At 47.4% G+C, this 14607-nt stretch overlaps 1 protein-coding gene across 8 annotated transcripts in view; it reads right to left on the bottom strand.

Moving 5' to 3' along the window:
- Positions 1–3470: 3470 nt before the first annotated feature.
- The window catches only part of TAF8 (TATA-box binding protein associated factor 8), a 29802-nt gene continuing 18665 nt past the window's right edge, over positions 3471–14607 (bottom strand). For 4 of the 8 annotated variants that reach the window (XR_014061820.1, XR_014061821.1, XM_081518661.1 and 1 more), the window contains one exon: positions 11270–14368. Coding sequence is in view for 3 of the 8 variants with exons in the window: in XM_081518661.1 (XP_081374787.1) it covers positions 14356–14368 (13 nt within the window). In the remaining 5 variants the exon portion in view is untranslated. Of the gene's footprint in view, positions 3701–3892; positions 3974–11269; positions 14369–14607 lie in introns of those variants that run through there. The other 4 variants (XR_014061822.1, XR_014061824.1, XM_081518664.1 and 1 more) reach the window with 2 other exon arrangements.

Below are 14607 nucleotides of genomic sequence, written 5' to 3'. Positions count from 1 at the left end.
AGTACAGCCAGAAAACAAACAAACAAAGGCAAGGAGTCCGGCAAGAGGCTCACATTCAAGTGCAGGAGACACACACACAAATAACTAGGATATAAAGCAAGACATTTCAAAGTTCTCCCACCCAGGGGAGCCGAGTGGCCAAATAGAGCAGGTGACCACACGGGACACACTGCTGGCCTAGAACTATGGGTGGTCCCCCTCGCTGGCCTGTGACCAGGTCATCAAGGCCACCCTCAGCCCTGTGACCCCGGTGGGAGTTCATGCATGAGTGGGCAGAGGAAGGAGGGCTGGCATCTGTTTACCTGCTTCCTCTACAGTGTCTGACACTCAAACCTGTGGGAAAGGGTACCTGTTATTGCTGATGCAAACACACACACTGCTGTTGTCTTCGATGACCTCTCCTGGCCAGTTAAGGCTGCCCTTGACATTCACTTTAACCTGATTTCTCCAAGGAGAGTGGAGGAGAGCGAGGAGAGGAAGTCTGTGTCATAGCACTGCAGTCCTTGCTCCAGAGGTCTAGGCTCAGTCCCTGTGTGTGAACCTCATAGGTACATGTGAGGTGGGCTGTTTATGTAACCAGCAGCTGGCGCTCTGCTCATGGGTACCTGACCTCAAGCCCAGAAAATGGCGTTCATGCTGAGGTTGACAGGGGTCCCCTTAGGATCCAGGCACAGAGCTAAGTGCTGCCCCATCTGCCAGTATTTCCCAAACTTGAGCTGCATTAGATATATTGGAGGATTTGTGAAAACACAGATCCCTGGGTCTCATTCCCAGCACTCCTGATTCAGTGAGTTTGCTGTGGGTCCTGAGAATTCACATTTCTAGTCATGTATGGATGTGAGAGTTGGACCATAAACAAGGCTGAGTGCCGAAGAATTGATGCATTTGAACTGTGGTGCAGGAGAAGACTCTTGAGAGTCCCTTGGACAGCAAAGAGATCAAACCAGTCAATCCTAAAGGAAATCAACCCTGAATATTCATTAGAAGGACTGATGCTAAAGCTGCAATACTTTGGCCACCTGATTCAAAGAGTCAACTCATTGAAAAGACCCTGATGCTGGAAAAGATTGAAGGCAGGAGGAGAAGGGGATGACAGAGGATGAGATGGTTGGATGACATCACCGACTCAATGGACATGAGTTTGAGCAAACTCCGGGAGATAGTGAAGGACACGGAAGGCTGCGTGCTGCAGTTCATGGGGTCGCAAAGATTCAGACACAACTTAACAACTGAACAACAAAGTTCCCAGATGGGGCTGCCAGTCCTGATGACCCAAGGACCACACTTTGGGAACTGCTGAGGTGCAGTATCTTATTTAGTCATCCCACTCCTCTCTGGGAAGGCAGCATCCAGTTATCAATGAAGAAACTAAATTCCCAACAGGCCAAGAGACGTGGCCTAAGCCACACGGCGGAGGACAGCAAAGATCCAACCACCTGGGGCCTGCCCTCTGCCTCAAGGGCACTGTGGCTGGGGTGGCTGTGACAGCACCCCTCCTGATTCCAGTAGGGCAGTAAGAAGAGAAAACAAGAGAGGGATAAGCAGGGGGAGGGATAAGCAAGGTGCTGAAAGGAGGCATGAGGCGCTGTTAGGCTGGGAGGCATTCTCGGGGCTCCAGAGTCTTTTAAAAGCACTTTACTTCTATTGAAATACAGTCTGGGGGACTTATCTGGTGCTCCAGTGGTTAAGACTCCACACTCTCAATGCTGGGTTCAATTCCTGGCCAGGAAACTAGATCCCACATGCCACAACTGAGACCTGGTACAGTCAAATAAATACAAATTTTAAAGAAGAAAGAGAGGAAAAAAATATATATAGCCTCATAATACTGGCCAGTGAGCCCTCACACCACCCACCCTGTGTGGCCACCCTGTTCCCCTCCCTTTTCAGGACTAAAGCTCTGGCTCCCCCTGCTGGCAGAGATGCTGCAATTGTTTGTGCTCAGCTGGGTCCCTCCCCGTGGTCCTTTCCATGAGACAGCCACCTCACGGTCACGTCGGCTCCCTGGAGGCAGCCCATGTTCGTTCAGTCCCTCCTTCCAAGTCAGGACAATTCTGAAGACTCCTCACAACTCCTGGGCTCCCCCAGGACGGCTGGCCTTCTCTCCCTGCTCTCTCTCACCCCTCCCTACTTGACAGGTATGCATCCTAAAGGCTCTCCCCAAACACATCCTGTACACAAATCAGTGTCCCAGGAACCTGTCCTGCCACAACTTGTTACACACCACGCACTGTTCTGAGCATTTACACATATTATTTCAAGGAATCCTCCCAATGACCCCAGGACGTAGGTATTTTTATTATCTCTGGTTTACAGATGAGAAAAGAGAGGGAAAGTAACTTGCCTAAGGTCACAGAGCTAGCAAGCTGCACAGCCAGGTTCCTATGCAAAGCTCTGAAGTGTTACACACACTGTCTTCTAGAACATTCCTGTGGTCTAGCTTCAAAGAAATTAAAGGAATCAGCCAAAGGAGATTTATTCTGATTTGAGAGGGGAAAAAAGTCTTGACTGCTCCCAGTTCTTTTCCACCAGCTATCTCTGGTGTCTGAATATGCAGACCTGGTGCCTAATTTTAGTTCAGTGGTTCTTATGGAGAGGAGGGGGGTTGCTCCCTGGAGAACTTCCGGCAATGTCTGGAGATATTTATCATTGTTGTTGTCAGATCTGGGAGAAGGGACTTCCCTGGTGGTCTAGTGGCCAAGACTCCATGTTCCCAATGCAGGGGGCCTGGGTTCAATCCCTGGTCAGGGAACTATTAATAGATCCCACATGCCGCAACTAAGAGTTTGAATGCCACAACTAAAGATCCCACATGCCGCAACTAAGACCTGGTGCAACCAAATAAATACATAAATAAAAAACAAAAATGATCTGCGAGATCCTAAGGGGATTTAGCAGGTGGAAGTCACAGTTACTATTAAATGTCCTACAATGCAAGCAAATCTAGCCCCAAATATCAGTAGACTACATGTGTGTGTGTGTTTGTTCCTCTGTCCATGGGATTTCCCAGGAAAGAATACTGGAGTGGGTTACTATTTCCTCCTTGAGGGGATCTTCCCGACCCAAGGATCGAACCCACGTCTCCACATTGTAGACAGATTCTTTACCGCTGAGCCATCAGGGAAACCCAGACTGAGGTTGAGGAACGCTGTAACCTGGCTTTAAAGCCCCGTCTCCCAGCTGCTTTTACCTTCAAGGACTGATGACCACTAGATAGCAAGCTTTGGTGGAGGTGGTCAGAGATGTTTGAGCATGGGGGTGGAGAGAAGGTTGGGAAGGCAAACCTCCTACCTGCACGTCTATCTAGCTAGTAGTCACGTGCAATGAAATCCCAGAGGCACAAAGCCACTTATCACATTAATGCTTGAAATAGCAGGAGGAGGTTGGAAACTACCTATATGTCCCTTCTCTTGGAATGGGTTAAATAAGTAAGCCATGGTAGAGCCATACAATAGGACACGGTGCAGCCATAAAACAGAAAGAAGTAGCTTTTTATTATTAGCATGGAACCACCACCAAATATACACTGGGAAGTCGGGGAGAAAAACATGGGTAGTTTAGACAGCATCTCCCATTATATAAAAAGGGAAGAAAGTATATACAGGCATTTGTGTTTGATGCATCGACTATTTCTTGAAAAATACATCAGGTGATATTGACACTGACATACTGGAGGCTTCCAGGAAAGAGAACTGGACGTCTGGGAGAGAGTGGAGAAGGGGAATGCTTAGTTATTACTTATATCTTTTTCTGTCTTTTAAATGTTATATTGTAGACATATATTTATTATCTATTCAAGATTAAATAACTTTTTAGTAAACTAGGAAAAAAAAACACCATAATAAAATAGAGATGACGGTGAGCCCCCTGCTCCAACAGGAGGGGAAAATACCTTGAACTCGATTCCAGGAGTGAGAGTGTCCATGGGAAATCTGTACCCTCAGGCCAGCTTCTCCCCACTTGTACCTGGGCACTGTCAGGGGACATCAGAGAATTAAAGACTCGTTTCAGTACGAGCCTGAGTTAAACAGAACCGGGGTAGACCCACTATCAGTAGTTGAAGAAAATGCATAAACGAATGCCTAAAAATCCAAAAGAAACACCATTAGAATTTGGGGCCCCAGGGCTTTTTCATGATGGCAAATAACTGACAAGGCCCGGGTCATCCCTCTGGTCACAACACAAGCACTTCTAAAAGCCTCCGAGGATCCTGGCCCTTCTATTTAAAAGCCTCCCGGATCATCAGCAACTCATCTGAGTAAAGGAGGTGGGCCAGGGCCCCTTCCAGCCCTGGACCCCGCCAGTTCAGGTGACCCCTTTCCTGGGGCAAGGGTGGTACAGAGCCGGCAGACACGCTCCAAAACCCAACCTGCCCGGCAGGGGTGCAGTCTGAGGGCCAGTGCCCTGGCAGGGGTGGGGGGACTTCCGCCAGCTCTACCAGGAGAAATCTGGTTCCCGCTGACAGCAAAGTAACCCCACGGGAGAAGACTACAGGAGGGCAGCGCTAGGGCGGAGTCCCCGAGGCTGGGTCACCCGCCTTCCCTCAACCTATCTCTGCCCTCCTCAATCCTTACTCACCTCTTCCGGAAGCTTCATTTGCTCACACCCTCCCTGCCCATTCAGATCCCAGCGCCCCTTTATCCCTTAAGTCCGGCCCTCTATTGACCCTGGCTCCTCTGTCTTGGTAAGTGGTGGGAAGCAGGTCCTGGTGTTTATCTGTCTCCCTGACAACACTGCAACCGCCCAGGGGAGGGAGTTATCCGTGTGTGTTTGTGTTTCCTCCTCTCCCCTAGGTACAGGGCTCAGGATGCGGGGAGCAGTCCCTCTCGGCCTTGTTGGCTGTCCTGGGGCCAGGGCTCACTTCCCCCCAGCTTGATCGTGTTTGCTAAGTGCCAGACCATGGGAAAATAACTGAAGAGAAATGGCATCTCTCATGTCCTTCCAGCCAGAAGGCCACCCAGGAGCCAGAATGACCCTTTGAGAAGCTACGTCAACGGCTCTCACTGCCTGGTGACCCATCTCACTCTGAACAGCACCGAAAGCCCTGACTCAGGCTCTGTGCTGTGTGGGCCCTGCGGCCCCCTGATCCTCCCCAGCGCCCTCTCCCTCTGCTCTCCAGGGTCTAGGGGCCCACACCCTGCCTCAGAGCTCCTGTGCTTGCTCTTCCCTCTCCCTGGAATGCTTTTCCATGCGGTTGGCCCCATTAATGCAGGCAGGGCCCTGCTCTGACAGCTCTCCTTCCCCACCCTGACCTAGCCCCTTTCACTTGCCCCTTCTGATCCGATCCGCTCTCTCTCCATCTCTCCACCCTGCACGGGGCCCTGGGAGGCTGGCTGCTCTGCCTGCATGGATAGGCGCCATGCCCTCTGGCTTCTATTCAGCAAAGAATGGGCAGGATATAGGAAGGGAGGGGATAGGAGGTCAGGGTATTAATCCCTGGATCGGCTCTCTCCCTGCAGGGTGGCTGCTGCCCACTGGCCCCCTCAATGGCCTTGGCCCCAGCTCCTGGCAAAAGGGTCTCACAACAGCCTCTCTCCAGGTCTGGTAACTGCGCTCTCCCCTCCCTGTACTCACCCAGGTCCAGCTACCTAAGTTGTGCTCCCCTATTACCTCATCCACACCTTAGGAGGTAATCCCTTTATTAAACCTTCCTCAAATTCCCCAGCCCAAGTATACCATGGCTTTTCTTTCAGGACCCCAATTCACCACCCATTACATGTCTATGGTTTGTGAGCTGTCTCACAAACCCCAACTGGCCCCCAACTAGACCAGAAGGTCAGAGAATGTAGCAGCGTAGTTATCCTCTGCTGCATCCCAATGTCTGATTCAGCGCCTGCGCTTAGGAGCTCAGTATTTGTCGAATGAGTGAATGAAGAAGGGAAGGATCTGTGTCATCTGGAGAGGGGCTATGGAGGCAGGAAGGACAGGCTGAGATTTTAGGAGGCGATGGGGAGAAAGAGCAGCAGTGATGAGGATGTCACCTCCCTGCCAGCATTGAGACCTCTGTGTATGTCCTTCTTAGCACTTCACGATCGGCGGTGATCATAGTTTTGTTTTCTTTGTATGTCTTCTCATTAGACTGGACTCCCCGGGAGCAGTGTCCATGTCTGTCTTGTTCATTCTGGTATCCTTAGAGCCTGGCGCCATGCCTGACATACATAGAAGGCTCTAGATCCGCACGTGTCAGGTAAATGAAAGATACATGAGTTATCCAAAAGAAACAGTGAGTTGGCAGAGGACCTGGAAAGCTGGGTTGGGCAGTTTGGAAGTTTCGTGCAGAGCGGTAGGGAGGAACTTACAGGTCTAGTGCTGGAGTAGGGGTGGGGATGACAAAGGTGGAGCTTACGGAAAGACTTACAGAGTTTACAGAAAGAGCTTACAGAAAGCCTGGAGGGGGAATGTGGGCTAGGGATGAGCAGCAAGGCTGCTGCAGCCTCCAGCGGGCAGGGAAGGAAGAGGTGGCAGAAACTGGTGAGCGATCAGATGCAGATGAAGGGTGAGTCGTCCAGACCGTCTGGAGGATGAGATGCTGCTGCAAAGCTGGTGGTCTTGGCCCAAGGTAAGTACTCTGGGCCCAGCTGCTACTGGTCTCGCTGATTCTATAATAACTTCTGCATGAAGTGGGAAAGCTGGGAGCAGAAGTGGTTGGGCGGGGGGGGCGGTGAGTGAATAAAATCCAATCTACCTTGTTGCTTTGAGGGTATAACCAGACAGCTCAGTGGAGAGTGACAGACAGACGCTGATGACTCGCCGGGGGTGGAAGAGCAAATGAGCCACGTTCCATGTAAGCAGAGGGCGGTCTGGGATCACACACCCAGCTGGGTGGGTCGGGGAGGGGAATAAGAGCCAGTAAAGAAAAGGGAGGCCAAGAGGGAGAACGATCAGGAGACCGGGGCAATGTCCTGCAGCCAAAGGAACGACTCTGAAGAAGGAAGGGGCAGTCAGCAGGCCACTTGTCAGAAGCGAGGCCAGGCTGGAGCTCTCTGAGGGCCGCATCCTTGAGGAGCACCTTTCTGCCGCCTCTGGACCTGCTGGGGGGGCCGATGGTGCCAAGTCAGGTGCGGCCAGTGTTGGAGAAGGGTTTGCTGCCTGTACCACCAAAGCTTTCCTGGGCACGTGTCCCAACCCTCATTGTGTCAGAGATAGATAGTTGTCCGCCAAATCCATTCTTTCCTTGCTGAGGAGCCTCCCACGTTTGTCCTAGACACAGAGCCCGATTTCCTCACTTGCTGTGCCGCTCGGCAGGGTCTGGGAAGGGGGCAGCTTCTGGGCTCAGAGCTCCATTCACACACACGCTTCCACCCCTCCCCTCCTCCCCCCTGGAACATGGACCCAGCAGAAGGGGCGGCAGCCTTCTTCCAGCACACAGATGTGAGTGTCACCTGAGGTGATGGGGAGCCATCATGAGACTGACGGAGACTTGACATCATCAGGCCACCAAGCCGCCCTGGAACACCCACCCCGACTTTCACAGAAGGCATGTAGTCTGTCTTTAGTCTCTATTTGGGGGACTTTTTGTGAGAGCAGCCTAACTCAGGTTGGAACATACCGTTTAATCCAGTAGAAACACCACTTTGGATCAGACCAAAAGTCGTTCCAGCCCATCTCTGCCAGGGGTCCCCAGGGGCCACAGGGGGGGCCACAGGTGTGTCCCTTGACAAGACTCGCGCTCTCCACATACCAGGAATTCTAAGTCTCCTTACAGGTCTGTTACAGAGCCATTATCAGAAACCACTCAAAATCCTTGATAAAAACTTTTGTAAACCTGCCATCTATTCCATCAAGGAACAAATAACAGTGACTAGAAGCCTCACCAACACTCTCTGCAACTGATTTCATTTCCAGCTCCCAGGGACAGTGTGGGTGTGTGTGCGCGTGGACCCACGTGGCACACAGAATTGGCAATGCCTTTGAGGAACAGAATCGTGTGGCCGTGAAGCAAGAGCATGAAAGGTTAACAAGCGTGGACTTGAACGGGATCCCTGTGGGCAGGACCACAGCTCTGCTCCTAATCAGCCAAGCAGACTGAGGTGCTTCTGAGCTCTGGGGCCTCCAGGTCCTCCACTGCAAGTGGGGACAGTAAGGACATCTACATTTGAGGTGATTTTGAGGATGAAACGAGTCTGTATGTGGAAAACACAACAGTGACTGACCAGCATTAAGTTCTCAATTAGTATTAGCTTGTATGTAATTTTTAAAGCAACAGAGAAGAAAAAAGTTTGGCAACTGAGTAACATTGTCACTTACAAAGCACAGGTACAGATGTTCTCATTTAATCTTCTCGATGAGGTATCATCATTATCCATTTTATGGAAACTGATTTGGACATATAGGGAGTTACCCTCCATCTCACAGCTGATTCCCAGGTGGCTCAGTGGGTAGAGAATCAGCCTGCAATGCAGGAGAGCTGGGTTCGATGTCTGGGTCGGGAAGATCCTCTGGAGGAGGGCATGTCAATCCACTCCAGTATTCTTGCCTGGGAAATCCCATGGACAGAGGAAGCTGGTGGGCTACAAGTCTATAGGGCTGCAAAGAGTCGGACATGACTGAAGCAACTGAGCACGCATGCACACACAGTTGGTAGGTTGTGGCAGAGCCATAAATACAAATAAATGTCACTGAGTCTTGTTTTATAGAACCACCACCATAAAGTTGAGCAATTTAAGGATTCCAGAAGATCAAAGTTCAGGAAGGCTAGTTCCATTTAGGGTTGTCCCACCCACTCCCCAAACCAGGCCACTTTGTTATTAGTTTATCAATTAACTCCACTGATCACCTTATTTAACTTCCTCATGATCAGAAAAGAAGAAAAGGACCTGCCCAGCACCCTCATCCCCAGGCCAGAGCTGGGAGGGACTGTCATACACTTAGGAGATGTGAAAACCTAGGGAAATGTGTGGATCTTATTTTGGTCCTGATTCAAACCAGTCAACTATTAAAAAATAAAAACATCTTTGAGACAACAGGAAAAATTTGAGTATGAACTGGATATGAGAGGATATTATAAAATCACTGTTCAGGGTACTTCCCTGGTGAAAGTGAAAGTGCTAGCTGCACAGTCGTTTCTGACTCTGTGATCCCATGGACTGTAGCCTGCCAGGCTCCTCTGTCCATGGGATTCTCCAGGCAAGAATACTGGAGTGGGCTGCCGTGCCCTCCTCCAGGGGATCTTCCTGACCCAAGGTCTCTTGCATTGCAAGCAGATTCTTTACCATTTGAGCCACCACTCCCATACAAAAGCCTAATTTTTGACAAAGACACAAACATCATTCAGTGGAAGAAGGGTAACATTTCCAAGAAAGGTAACTGAATCAGTTGGACATCCTCAGGCAAAATAGTGAACTCAACCTAAACCCCAACCTCATCAAAAGTGTATCAAAATAGATCAAGGCCTAATCATCAAAAAGTCTACAAACAGTAAATGCGGGAGAGGGTGTGGGGAAAAGGGAACACTCTTGCACTGTTGGTGGGGATGTAAATTGATACCGCCACTATGGAAGACGGCATGGAGATTCCTTAAAAACCTCAGAATAAAACCACCTTATGATCCAGCAATCCCACTCCTAGGCATATACCCTGAGGAAACCAAAATTGAAAAAGACACATGTATTCCATTGTTCACTGCAGCACTATTTACAATAGCTAGAATATGGAAGCAACCTAGATGTCCATCGACAGATGAATGGATAAAGAAGTTGTAATACATATACACAATGGAATATTACTCAGCCATTAAGTAATATTGAGTAAATATTACTCAGCCACTGAGTAAAAAGGAATGCATTTGAGTCAGTTCTGATGAGGCAGATGAACCTAGAACCTATTATACAGAGTGAAGTGAGTCAGAAAGCTAAATATTGTATTCTGACGCATATATACAGAATCTAGAAAAATGGTACTGAAGAATTTATTTACAGAGCAACAATGGAGAAACAGACATAGAGAATAGACTTATGGACATGGAGAGAGGGGAGGAGAGGGTGGTGGGATGTATGGAAAGAGTAACATGGAAACTCACATTACCATATGTAAAACAGATAACCAACTGGAATTTGCTATATGGCTCAGGAAACTCAAACAGGGGCTCTGTATCAACCTAGAAGAGTGGGGTGGGGAGGGAGATGGGAGGGAGTTTCAAAAGGGAGGGGATATATGTATACCTATGGCTGATTCATGTTGAGGTTTGACAGAAAACAACAAAAGTCTGAAACCAATTATCCTTCAATAAAAAAATACAAAGAAAAAAACAGATCAAGGCCTAAAACATAAAACATGTATTTATTAAAATATTAGAAAAAATATAGAATAGATCTTCAGGACCTAGGGCTCAATAAAGAGGTTTTAGGCCTGTCAACAGAAACAATCTATAAAAGAAAAAATAAATTGGATTTCATGAAAATTAAAAACTTTTGCTCTCCAAAAGATCCATGTGAAGCAAATGAAAAGACCAGCTACAGAGTGGGAGAAAGTATTTGCAAACCACGTATCTGACAAAGTTCTTATATCCAGAATATATAAAGAAATCTAAAATCAAAGAAGCAATCCAGTTAGAAAATGGACAAAAGATTTAAATGGATAACTAACCAAAGTAGATATACAGACAGCAAAAAAGCACATGAAACCATGTTTAACATCTAGCCATCAGGGAAAAATGCAAATTAAGATCACAATGAGTATTATCACATGCCTATCAGAATGGCTAAAAAAACTGTTTAAATGATAACATCAAATACTGGTGAGGATGTGGAGAAACTGGCTTATTCATACATTGCCAGTAGAACGCAAAATGATACAGGCCACTCTGGAAGAGTTAGTTTTTTTTTTTTTTTTTTAATGAAATATACAGTTACCATAGGGCCCAGTGGTTGCATTACTGGGCATTTATTGTAGAGAAATGAAAACTTATGTTTACATAAAAACCTATACACAGCTGTTCACAGCTGCTTTATCCATAACAGCCCCAAACTGGAAACAGCCAAATGGTTAAACAAACGTGGTACATCCACACCTGGGACACTACTCAGCAATAAAGGAGCTACTGACACACAACCACCTGGATGGCTCTCACTCCTTATGCTGAGTGAAAAAGCCAATTTCAAAAGGTTACAAACCTTAAAACTCCATTTATATAGTATTTTAAAAATAAAATTAAAGAAATGGAGAAAGGAGAGCAGTGGTTGCTGGAAGGTAGGGATGGGGAAGATGTGAGAGGTGGCTATGGTTATAAGAAGACAACATGAAGGAACTTCATGGTTATGAGAATGTTCTATATTTTTAAAAAATTTTATTGGGGCAAGTTGATTTACAATGTCGTGTTAATTTCTGCTATACAACAAAGTGAGTCGGTTATACATATACATATATCCACTTTTTTAGATTCTTTTCTCATATAGGTCACTATTGAGTATTGAGTAGAGTTCCCTGTGTTATAGAGTAGGTCCTTATTAGTTATCTATTTTATTTTACAACTTTTATGGTGATTTTTTTTTTTTTTTTGGTTACGCTGGGTCTCCGTTGCTGCATGCAGGATTTCTCTAGTTACGGCGAGCAGGGGGCTATCTTCATTGCTGTGCACGAGCTTCTCATTGCAGTGGCTTCTCGCTGTGGAGCACAGGCTCTAGGCGCACGGGGTTCAGTAGTTGCAGCACATGGGCTCAGTAGTCGTGGCTTGCAAGCTCCAGAGCTCAGGCTACCCTTGTTCTGGCACATGGGCTTAGTTGTTCCTCTGCCTGTAGAATCTTCCCAGACCAGGGACCAAACCTGTGTCCTCTGCATTCGCAGGCGGATTCTTATCCACTATACCACCAGGAAGTCCTATCTTTTTTATCTGTAGTAGTGTGTATGTCAATTCCAACCTTCCAGTTTATCCCTGCCTGCTCCCCAATGTTCTATATCTTGACTGTGAATTTATACAACATAATTACATAGAATTACACACACACACACAAAAAGGTGAAATCTGGATAAGCTCTGTGGATTGTACCAATGTCATTTTCCTGGCTTTGATATTATACTAGTTATTTGAGATGCTACCAGTGGGACCTCCCTGGTAAAACAATTTTTTAGGGGGGTAACATCCTCTCAATCTGTAATTACCTTAAAAAAAACTTTAAAAAGTCTATCAGAGATGCATAACAACATATTACAGATTACATGATACAGCTCTTAGGTTTGTTTTAAAATACATTCTAGGAATTAAAAAAAGAAAAGAAAAACAGTAGAAGACATAGATGAAACAGAATTGAAAAGATGTTGCTACATGTTGAAGCTAGGTGAATAATACATAGGGAAAACACTAGTTTTGTGTTTGCAGACTTCCCAAAGAAAAAGTTTTAGACAGCTTAGAAGGACTAAGCCTAACTTAATACAGCCTTACTCAATGGTGTAACTTTTGTACACAAATTGAGTTTAATGCTTGTAATTGTTTCATTCACAAAATTTATCATGACTTTTTTACTAAGAGCTCATAAATCATATGCTTAATCTGATTTCATTGACTACCTTTTCCCTCCACACATTCTCCCAAAGTTATAAAAAATAAACATTTATAAATATACAGCGAGGATCATGTAGTTTTTACACAGGCAGAGCTGGGTCAATGTTTCAGGTTGTCTGAGCATCTCCCAGTGTCTCGTTCAGGACAGACTTAGAGCAGCATGGCCTCTGAAGTCTCAATGGCAGAAGGGCAATTCTTTTCCAAATTTCACCTCATCACTCAGCGTTACAGCATCAACAGGTGCTTGTCTGGGAAGTAATAGAACTGCTAGGATGACCGTGCCAGGAAGTGGAATTTTAGCGCTGCACCTGCCACGGCTCGACCCTGGGACTGTATTTAAACTTAACAAAGAGCCAAGTGACAAGCTTGGAAGGGGTCAGCACAGGCCCGATCTGACGACTATAACTGGAAGGGTTTCAGGTCACTACAGATGGGGGAAACTTTTTGGTCCAGAGCTGGGGAATCCGATTTTCTCATTCTGCTTCCCCTATTCAGTTACTGATAGCAGTGCTTTCCTTCCAGCCAGTGGGATGAAGTGTTTAGAGAACAGTGAGGCCAGCACATGGAGCCTGCTGCCTGCTGTCACCAGGTTTTTTGAGTTTTCAAATTCATCAAGAGGACAGAAGACTAAGAGATGACTGGAGGCTGAGTATCAGGAGAGCTCAGGATGGACCTAAGGACTTTACTCAGGGTCTCATGTTTTCCGTGTATTAACGTCCAGGTTTCACTGGCATTTCTCTTCCTCTGACTTAGTTTGAAAACCTCTTCCTTTGGAGACCAGCCGGAGGTATCAGCTTGCCCAGCATCTTCCTTTCTTGGTTTGTAGGCACATCAAGGACGAAGAGGCAAAGAGCTTGGGCAGATTCAGATGTGTAGGTTCTTCCTGGCCCACTTCTGCCATAAGGTGGGCACATGGCCTTCCATCCGCGCCAGCCTCCAGCAGACCTGCCAGGTTTCTCAGCCTCTGGACCATACGGCCAAGCCCGGCCTTCAAAATTTCATCCCCACCATCTCCCAGTCCCATCAATCCTTTTCCTTTTGCATAAAATCAATGATTCTGCTATCAAATCATAGCATAATAAATCCTCTGATGTAGGCTCTTCTCAAAGAAAATCTCTTTTCCCAGGATGGTGCAGAACTTGGTCATTCCCAAGCACACGCTCCATGACGGGACAGTAAACGACAAACCTCTCCGGAGAGGGCACTGCCCTGCCTCAGGGAGATTTATCAGATGCTGATGAGAGTCAGTGCTGTCTTCCATTCTCCTCCCCATGAAGGCATCTGCTCACACCTCCTGACTCCTGCCGGCCCCACAGTGAGGCTGCAATGGGTGAGCCTCCTGCTTTTAACACGTTAAAAGAGGGCAAGTCTCCTTCAACCAAATCAACAGGGCGCTTATAGCCCAGGCGAGAAGAGAAATAAGGAGTTTCCAGGATGATAAATCGGTGCCACAAATTGTCGGCCAGTGAAAGGGTCCAGATATCCTGAAATACAAACTAAGCAGGTCTTTCTGGCAATGAGTACAGCAGGCCAAGAGCCCTTTCTCTCTGCCACCTTCTCTGGTCTCCCAGGTTTCAAAGAATCAAGTTCCATGATTATGAATGAATTTCACCACTCCTGTACCCCACGGTATGGCCCAGCTGATTAAAAGTCTCATCATTTCATTTCTTCAACAACCCAAAAATCCAGTGAAAATAGGTAATCGTAATAGAGAGTTGGCTATTAAAATCATGCCTGGTTCACACCCCATAGCCTCGGCTCGACCCCGAGACGACCACCTTCCTTTTCCCTCAAGCGGCTTTAACTCGCCCAGGAGGGTGGCATCCACATCTCTGTACAAGGCAGGCTTCCTTCTCGGCTCAGGATAGGGACCTAGAAAGAAGAGGAATCCTTGGAGCCCACCTGGAGGGGGCCTGGCTTGCTCTCCTTCTGGTGAGGGGCACAAACTGCTGGACTGTGTGGGTTGGTCCCTGGGCTGCAGGATGCTCAACCTCCATGCAACAAGAAAGAGGAACATGCAGGAAACGAGGATGGAGAGGAAGGGGGGGAAACATTTCCCGTCACCAAGTAGCTCTGCCCAAAGCTCAGACCCACTGTGAGCCTCTCTTTTC

Source organism: Giraffa tippelskirchi, chromosome 8 (genome assembly GCF_054371585.1).
Source record: "Giraffa tippelskirchi isolate mGirTip1 chromosome 8, T2T-mGirTip1v1.2.pri, whole genome shotgun sequence".
NCBI classification, from domain to species: Eukaryota; Metazoa; Chordata; class Mammalia; order Artiodactyla; family Giraffidae; genus Giraffa; species Giraffa tippelskirchi.
The sequence above is the reverse complement of the archived record's forward strand: the minus strand, read 5'-3'. Positions and strand labels throughout refer to the sequence as shown.